Source organism: Cibotium barometz, chromosome 12, assembly GCF_041138505.1.
Source record: "Cibotium barometz isolate CiBa-2024 chromosome 12, ASM4113850v1, whole genome shotgun sequence".
Taxonomy (NCBI): domain Eukaryota; kingdom Viridiplantae; phylum Streptophyta; class Polypodiopsida; order Cyatheales; family Cibotiaceae; genus Cibotium; species Cibotium barometz.
The window spans coordinates 53648907-53658311 of NC_141057.1; the positions used below are offsets into that span (position 1 = coordinate 53648907).

At 36.7% G+C, this 9405-nt stretch overlaps 1 protein-coding gene across 5 annotated transcripts; it reads left to right on the forward strand.

Annotated features, from left to right (window-relative positions):
* Window positions 1-1841: 1841 nt before the first annotated feature.
* LOC147633585 (aquaporin NIP6-1-like) lies at window positions 1842-8747 on the forward strand. 5 transcript variants are annotated; one of them, XM_086806706.1, is made up of 5 exons: window positions 1842-3167; window positions 3246-3452; window positions 3577-3771; window positions 7705-7766; window positions 8418-8747. In XM_086806706.1, exons 1-5 carry the CDS (start codon window positions 3057-3059, stop codon window positions 8590-8592), a joined length of 750 nt encoding a protein of 249 aa, XP_086662832.1. In that variant the 5' UTR covers window positions 1842-3056; the 3' UTR covers window positions 8593-8747. The 5 variants fall into 5 exon arrangements, with proteins under 5 accessions (XP_086662832.1, XP_086662833.1, XP_086662834.1 ...); XM_086806707.1 differs by having other exon boundaries at window positions 1845-3167; window positions 7700-7766; XM_086806708.1 differs by lacking the exons at window positions 7705-7766; window positions 8418-8747 and adding an exon at window positions 5309-5731 and having other exon boundaries at window positions 1845-3167.
* The last annotated feature ends 658 nt before the right edge of the window (window positions 8748-9405 follow it).

Below are 9405 nucleotides of genomic sequence, written 5' to 3' on the forward strand. Positions count from 1 at the left end.
ATAGAAACAATGGTCATTTTGTACATTTACACAAGTTTAAGAATATCTTACTTATAAAAACCAAGTATGGAATATGAAGAACTTATAGGGTCATGTGATGCATAAAACGTCAAGAAGAATTAATGTGCACCCATCTAAAATTGTATCTATGTATGTTGAAAGACAAAGATTATTTTAAACCTTATAGTTTTTACCATCAATTATCTTGTTGATTTCAATAGTAATTATAAAGAGATTGTAGAAAATTGTAAAGATCTAGAGATATAAGTCTCGCTTGACTACTCATATACATTTTTTAAGGAAATGGGTATCTTTTTTTATTAAATATGGATTCCATTAACATTATTGAACTGAAGTTACATTTGTGATGTTACCCATGGTTAATTTGACTTGCTCATTTCTATTAATAGTTTACTCTTAAATTATAGCTCATGCATATACGTTAGATCATATATATAAGTCCCGTGTTACGAGAAGTAGCCATGATTGAGCAGGTGGGATCCATAACACCCCCTCATGTTTATGGGGTGGCAACACATGCAGGCATTCTAGTCTATATATGGCTTTAAATGGTTTAATAAAGTGTCAAATACACTACATGCTTATGTGCATTAACATAGTCTTATCAAAAGGTCAATAAGATTGGTGGATTTACTGACATAGTCCTAGAAAACCCATTCAAGGTCCAAGAAAGATCTGAGTGGGGGATGAAAGGAAAGCTCTAATCTTATTGAGAGATTTATACTTCATTTTAGATGAGATTATTGATCTCACACGTAATATGCCCCATGAAGAAAAAAATCAAGGTTTTCATGTAGCTTTATTTGGGAGTGTTCCTTGAAGTTTGGAAGAGGGTACTATTCTTATCCACACTAGTACAAATTATGGGCCACGAGGTGATGTTCTATCATCTTTCATCTCTCTTGCCACCTCGAGGGGTTCACTATATATAAACTCTCTATATCACGTGCGTTCAAGGCCTAATTTAAAAACCCCTTACTGTAAATTTTTCATGAATAAAACACACCCTTTTTCTATTCAATCTGTAAATACCCCCTTTAAATGGTACCCTTTTGTATGTAAAAATTGTGTAAAAAAGGGATTGAAAAAACCCCTTATGTTGAACCCACGTGCTACGCTTACATATTTATGAGTGACACCCCTGCCCACCCCCCCTCCCCAAGGTTGCCACACCACATACACCATGTCCTATATACTACACCTCATAGGACATCATGGGACATTTAAGGTGATTTTTTTTCCAAATTTCAGGGAGGCCATGTTCTGTCAACTTCCATCCCTCTTGCCATGGGAAACTAAATCATTAAAGGTGATTTTTTCCAAATTACGAGGAGTAGAGGATGATCAACATGCATCATTTGGAATGACATGCAGAGCCCATCCACATACATGATTTTTAATGCATGCCATTATTTAGAGTCCTTTGAGTTTATCCACAATAAACCATGATTGTTTAGTACATTTTTCATCCACATACATGATTTTGAATGCCTGTATATATCTTTTGTTAACATTATCCCAAAAAAAGAAAAGTCCATGATTGACACAGTTGTGATGAGAAGGAAAAGAACAATTTATCAAATAAAATATCATGAATAACTTGTGAGGAAAAGTTGAGACAAATTTTTTCCCCCATCTAGAACTATCCTTTTGTGTCTTCTCTAAAGAGTTTGTATCACAAACCTTACACATGGCTTAACTACGAACTGGTATTTTATTTGTAGAGAAATCAAAAGACAATTCTGAATTGATATTGATCAATGGGGCTTATGGTTATATCTTAATTAAATGAAGAAGTAGTGGAGACAAGAATTTAGGGAAACACGTCTGTTATAATTGAAAAACATAGAACAAAATTTCAACAAGGAGACATGGATGCCTCTACGATTAAATTTCTATGGAAAAGGACATGTGGGTTACATATAAACGCATAAGCTTGGTGACCAAGTCATTGTTTTCCACAACCACCATTACCCACCCATCCTTCTTCCTTTTACACACAAAGATAAGCTATACATTAGGTGGTACTTCCATATAATGTTATGGTTTGACAAAGATTTAAAGTTGGTAGGTAAAGGACAACATTATGAAAAACGTAAAATGAAGGTAGAATAGGTCAATTTTTTTGGGTTCTCAATCAACTAACTAGGATTTTCCAAGTTAAAGTTTTGCAAGGTGTGTAAATTATATAGAGTGTGCTTTGTTCAAGTCACTAGTTTTGGTATGATAAAAAAGTAGTTTATACCATTGAAAAGAAAGAAACCAATTAGCTAGGAATTTACTTCAATGGAAAGGAAAACACTTGATGTTCAAGCTACTCTAAGATATTATGATGGGATGTGGTGAAGTATTCCAGTCTATACTTATTTAGTTCACACAACATGGCTCTTTGACATTGATTACATGAATTAATCTCTTCTCCTTCTCACTCCAATAATCCCAAAGAGAACATATTTCTCTTCATTACTACTATGGCATCTTAGTTTGTACAATCATAAGTATCATCCCTACATAGCCATTTGCAAATGTTTTGTGGGCTCTTTTGGCATCTTTCGTCTTTTCTTTCTATATATTGTACCACTATACATAGTTTGGAAGCCACCATTCTTGCACAAGCTTCTCCATTCTTCTTTGAGTGTTTTTCCGTTCTTTGTTTCATGCACATTGCATGATAGATGTTTTTTATAAGGTGGGAGTGGGGTGGGCTAGAATAGAACGTGGGGATTTCGCCCTACCCACACCAATATCATGGAAGTGCGTGAGTAGCTTAATACCTACAACCAAGGTTGAAGGGAAAAGAAACACCTTTGAATGGTACAAAGTACCCCCCACTAATATCACTTTGAAAGAAAGCTCGAATTCGAGGGGACCCCCCCCTGAAGACGCGTAAAAGAGCAAGGACGTGTGTGATAGAGACATGGGCTGCCCACAAGGAAGAACACAACCTTAGACTTTGGGCTACCTATTATAAAGCGTGGGCAGGAAGGCACTCATATTTACTTGGCCACAGGGAGAGTTAATCACAAGAGCTCATCATGGATAGATTAGAGGAAAAGCCTTTGATGGAAGAATCCACATATGTTGAGCTCCTGAGCGATGGTGGATCCTCTACACGCGGCCATTGGATGCTTGCAACACTACGCAGGGTGTGTATGCGCCTACCTCTGAATTGCTGGCCTTATATATTTGGCGGATCATTCTCGCTGATGAGATGGTGTGTGCAGGTGGTCGCAGAGACGTTGGGCACCTTCTTTCTCATGATGAGTGTATGCGGGTCCATAATGGCCGGCTGGGACATAATGGGCCAAGCCCTTGCCGTGGCTTTCTCGCTCGTAATGGTCATCTCCTCTCTCGGCCATGTCTCGGGCGCCCATCTCAACCCTGCGATCAGCGTCGCCTTTGCTGCAACCAAGCAGCTCCCTTGGTCCCAGGTAAGCCACCCGTAAACCTTCCACCTTTGCAACTTCATGACACAAACAGGTTTAATTTTCAGAATGGGCTCCCATTTGATTGTGCTTCCGCTAATTGGTGTGGTATCCTTAATTGGATCGGCAGGTGCCATTATACTTTGGTGGGCAGCTCTTGGGGGGTATCACAGCTATGGCGCTGGCTAAGCTACTGTACCAGGCTGGGAAGGGCGTCGCATTGACGCAACCATCTGGTGGATGGGGCCAGGCCTTAGGCATGGAGATCGTTCTTACGTTTGGGCTCTCCTTCATCGCCACTGCCATGAACACCCAGCCAAACTTTGTAAGTCGAACATCGCTACTGCAAATGTGGGTGGGTGGGTGTGGGTGTGTGTGTGTGTGTGGACCATTGAGGGAGGACATTGGAGGTGGTGTTCGGTGGATAAAGGTTGATGGATGAGAGCAGTCTCGTTACGTTGTAACTAACCTGACCGAGACCATATAGGGTCAATATCGAAAGCTCTTTATAACTAGCTTAATGTCTTATCGTGTGTGTGTGTTTTTGAGAGAGAGAGAGAGAGAGAGAGACAGGAATAGGGCTTTCCGGACATGATGATGACATGTAACTTGTAGGAGGTAGCAATGTAAACGAGAGAGGCAAGAGGGTCGACCCACAAACTAGACATGAGGCGGGGATGTTGAGAGAAAGAGAGACCCACAACCTTTTGGAGGGGATGTTGTGTTTTTGTGTGCGAGTGTGTATGTGTGTGTGTGAGAGACCAGACGAGATCGCTTTACATCTACTTAGAGGGTTATACACCCAATCGACGGGGAGACTTGAACCCAGGTGGGTACATGTCATCCCAAGGGCAATTACACTAGCCAATCTACCACACTTGGGTGATAGATGTTAGAGTTCTAAGGATAGTTTCATGAGTTACACCTCCCTTATTGGAGGTCCTCAAAAGTCACCTTGGTTGTGTACACTCTCCTTTAAGGGATGCATTCACAAAGTTTTTCAATTAGTGGCAATAAGGGATGCATTTAAATTTAATTACACCTATCAACTATTTATAACAATTGGTGATAATGGATGCATCTATTAGTGGTGAGAGAGGATGCATTTAAATTTAGTTACAGCTATCAGCTATTTATAACAATTGTCTTATTGACGTGGTGTGTTGGCCTAGTCAATGGTGACCTTTAATGATTAGTTTGTTAAAGTGTTGTAATATTTCTATATAGATGCAATTTAATGATTAGTTTGTTAAAGTGTTGTTTAATGATTAGTTTGTTAAAGTGTTGTAATATTTCTATATAGATGCAATTTTTGGATTCAAAGTCTACTATAGATACATTACTTTGGGTTAAGATGGGAAGGTGTGGCCGCTTGCTATGGTTATGGCCTATTTGTAATTCCATTCATAAAGCACCCTTCTAAGAGTGTTTACACCACATTAACATGTGGCCTAAATGCCCCTGCTTTAGATGTAGAGTTCCATGCAACAAGTGAAGTGCATAACTTAGGGTTAATTAGAGTAGTTTTGCTAGATAAAAATTGTATGTGAATATACGAGAAAGTGTTTGAGATGGTTAAGAAGAAAAGTATCACACCAACTTCATCGGCTCAACAAACACTTTGGCCACATTTTGGCAATGGCTTCCATGTTAAGAAGCTAAAATGTACAATTAGGTTTGCACATAAAGGCTTTGTAGTAACTCTCCAAAAAATTAAGTAAAATTGGTACATATACTTAAGAATGAATACATTGATCACATCAAGGGACAATGGTAACAGGGAGTTATTATTGCCATTTTATTTCTTGTTCTTGGTTAGGGGCTCTATGAGTGTTAATTGCTGGCCTTATTTGGCAGAATAGGGCTTTCCGGACATGATGATGACATGTAACTTGTAGGAGGTGGCAATGTAAACGAGAGAGGCAGAGGGTCGACTAACAATTGTGTTATTGACGTGGTGTGTTGGCCTAGTCAATGGTGACCTTTAATGATTAGTTTGTTAAAGTGTTGTAATATTTCTATATAAATGCAATTTTTGGATTCAAAGTCTACTATAGATACATTACTTTGGGTTAAGATGGGAAGGTGTGGCTGCTTGCTATGGTTATGGCCTATTTGCAGTTCCATTCATAAAGCACCCTTCTAAGAGTGTTTACACCACATTAACAGGTGACCTAAATGCCCCTGCTTTAGATGTAGAGTTCCATGCAACAAGTGAAGTGCACAACTTAGGGTTAATTAGAGTAGTTTTGCTAGTAAAAAATTGTATGTGAATATACGAGAAAGTGTTTGAGATAATTAAGAAGAAAAGTATCACACCAACTTCATCGGCTTTGGCCACATTTTGGCAATGGCTTCCATGTTAAGAAGCTAAAATGTACAATTAGGTTTGCACATAAAGGCTTTGTAGTAACTATCCAAAAAATTAAGTAAAATTGGTACATATACTTAAGAATGAATACATTGATCACATCAAGGGACAATGGTAACAAGGAGTTATTATTGCCATTTTATTTCTTGTTCTTGGTTAGGGGCTCTATGAGTGTTATTGACCCTACCAAGGGACGATTATGCAAAGAAGTAGGGTTTTTGAGAGACAAAGGTGAAAAGATCCAATCACATTTGTCAATAAATCAATAAGAGATCTTGTATAATGATTTGTGGGACAATCGTTCCTTCAAAAAGTTTACTTTATAATAGGAAGTAAGACTCTTTAGTGTCCTAACTTCCATATTTTAAAGTTAGAAATATCTAGTTCTATAAATATGTATATGGTTATTGTGGTCATTTCATTCTTAGACGTTATCTCATTTCAACTTCTTAATTTAAAGTTTGATATTAAAGAAACATGAGTTTTGCTTGCAAGAAAGACGTTGATTGCAATAACATGTCTTGTTAAATGAACTTTAAAGTATTGCAACCTTTATTGCATACATTTGGCTAAACTTAATCTAGTAGCCCATTTCTTGATAAGCTTCTAATTCTTGGTGCATTTCTTAGTACGTGAAGAGTTATTACACTTTTGGCAATCTCATGACAAATACTTTATGGAGAACGCTTTAAACAAACCATTGGGTGAATATTAGCCCCTACTTTTTTCCCAAAGGTATGCTTAGTGTTGAATGAGGTTTAAATATGTATGGTATTCTCATAGGGCATTTACTTAATCTTAGAAACTAGAAGTTGGGTTGTGAATGTATACGCGTTTAAATTTGGAGAAGGCCATCCTCTAGAGCACAAGGTTTGAATTTTACTCTAGAAATGGTTTAGAGGTAAGGGAATGTTTGGTTTTTGAAAGTTCTCCAAACCCATGAGTATACCACAAGGGGTATCACTCTTACAAATATTTGTAATGACTATTGTAAGTAGTTGACTCAACAACTCTTATCAAAGAACATATAGACTTAGTGTTGACATTATGTATAGAATTTCATCTGATGGTCAAGTTGTCATGACTTTCAAATGCACGATGTAGAGTCTAGAGGTGGAAATGAAGGAGACTTTTTGTGGTTGATGAGTATCTAGAACAAAGGTGTAGTAACCGCCTACTTCACTTTCACGCGCTAGGCTTCACACTGTTTATTTCTTCTGCAAGTTAGAGGAAAAATTTGAAGTCATAGAAAAATATACCTCTTGACTTGTATATTTGCAGCTTACAGCTACCATAGAACTAAGCATTTTAAAAATCCCTTATATTTGAATTCTTCAAGTTTACAAATGCTCCTTTTCAATGAAAGGTTCACTAAATGTGGTACCATGAATTACTTGCCTAATTAGCATGGCAATATATATTTGTTGAACTTTAAACTTGCACATATGCAAATTTTCATCTAGTCTAAGAGTTGTCATGATTTTGGTGAGAGAGCATTCTACAAATCTAAATATTCATCTTCTAATATAAATCAATCTTTGTGGTTGAGAAATGAGGGTGGATGAAGAGTATGCATGTTAAATCTTAACCGTTATTTCCTAAGGCTATAGGTGATCACGCTAGCTATGCCTAAGAGAGTTATTGGTGAAGGAAGTGTCATGAAAATCTGATAATGCATTGATCTTTTAGTTTTTCTGATGAAGAGCTTCTATACATGAAGGGAAAGAACCCAATAGGAATTGAACTTGCGCGGGACTTCAACCCGTTATTTTTTATTATAATTATAAAAAATGTTCTAAAATTTATGTTTTGATGAGTTTGATTTTAGTCCATTAATTAATTTATATGTTTAGGGCATCTCATATTATATGCTTTTTCAAAGTGTAGGATGGTGTACAAGGTGCCGTTGCAGTTGCATCGACTGTAGCTATGAACATGTTGCTAGGAGGGTATGTAAAATCGCTTCAAACTCTTGTCTTTGCCTAGTGATTTATATTTTGCAAGATTTAATTTATGGAAATGATATAATAAAATACAATAAATTAGTTGTGTGTGTCTCTGTGTCGTATCTTGATACTCGTAAAAAGCTAGGCAACTTATATCATCATCTACTACTAGTACCACCACCGCCATTACCACTACTGTACATTTACATATACATACACTGCATATATGTGTGGATACACATGCACGTGCATATATACCCACATACATTAGGGTAATGAATGTGTACATATGTGTGTACCTACATTTATACACACACACATACATACATACATACATACATACATACATACATATATATATATCCATCTATGTATACATATATCTATGCATCTATCTATCTATAAATCTATATACACATATACATATATATGTATCCATCTATGTATACATATATCTATGCATCTATCTTTCTATAAATCTATATACACATATACATATATGTATGTATGTGTATATGTGCATATATATATGTATATATATGTGTGTATATGTATGTATGTACATGTATGTGTGTGGGCATGTGCGTGCATGCACGTATCATAAATTATAAGATTTATTCTCTTATAATCAAATGCATTGGTAATTAAATTTAGGGATATTTCTGGAGCCTCCATGAATCCTGTGAGATCATTAGCACCGGCGATTATCCAAAACGACTACAAGGGAATTTGGATCTACTTTTTAGCACCTATACTTGGAGCTCTTATGGGATCCTCTTCATATAAACTAATTCAAATGGATGTTTCTCAATATCATACATGTATATAATAAAACCATTCAAACTAAATCTCATATTCCTTATAATCACCCTAAATTATGTGGGTGTGATTTTGTAATTTTGTCTTTTTGTGGTGGTGGGGAACACATTCTTCATATGTATTTATTAATCCCATTTTTGGGCTTAACAAAGACACTCTCTACTATAGACGGTAGTAGTATAATAAGTGTCATGAAAAGGTAGTACAAATGTTGTAAATACTATAAGAAAAGCTACAAAATTATTAAGCTTATCAATTAGCATCTTAAGTCTTGGGCGCCCAAGTGTGAATAAGGGCCAATTGTATATGAGTCAATTTCTCATAATACAATAACACAATTCTCCTTTGTGTTAAGTGAGCTCTTCTCTTCTTCTTGCGATGGTTGATGCTTCTTGCACGTGTGCCTTTATATTCTTATATGAGAGTGTAGAGTTTACGAGAGGGAGCGAGAGAGTTGAGAGGAGATGCTTGTTGCTTTTTGAACGTGTGCCTTTCTATACTTTGTTGCTTCTTGCACGTGTGCCTTTCTATGCTTTATATAGAAAGTGAGAGAGGTGAGTCAAAGGAGATGAAACAAACTTCTTACATTATGAGCAAGAGAGAGACTTGGGAGTTAGAGCTAACAACCAATGGTGGATCTTGGAGGTGAGTAAAGTAAGAATCCCACGATGGTTGTTATCTATTTCAATGGTTGCTTGAATGAAAGAGTTCTTGAACGAGTAAAAATGGACCATAACATTTTTGGCACCTTTGCCAGGGAGCTAATCTTACTTCTTCTTCTTCTTAAAGTGTCGAGCTCTTTCTTTGCATGATTAAAATTTTA

Bases quoted from the DNA above. Each gene is read 5' to 3' on its own strand.
- LOC147633585 (XM_086806706.1), top strand. From the start codon at position 3,057: ATGGATAGATTAGAGGAAAAGCCTTTGATGGAAGAATCCACATATGTT. The intron at 3,168-3,245 runs GTGTGTATGCGC...TGGTGTGTGCAG, and splicing joins TGCTTGCAACACTACGCAGG to GTGGTCGCAGAGACGTTGGG. The intron at 7,767-8,417 runs GTATGTAAAATC...AATTAAATTTAG, and splicing joins ATGAACATGTTGCTAGGAGG to GGATATTTCTGGAGCCTCCA.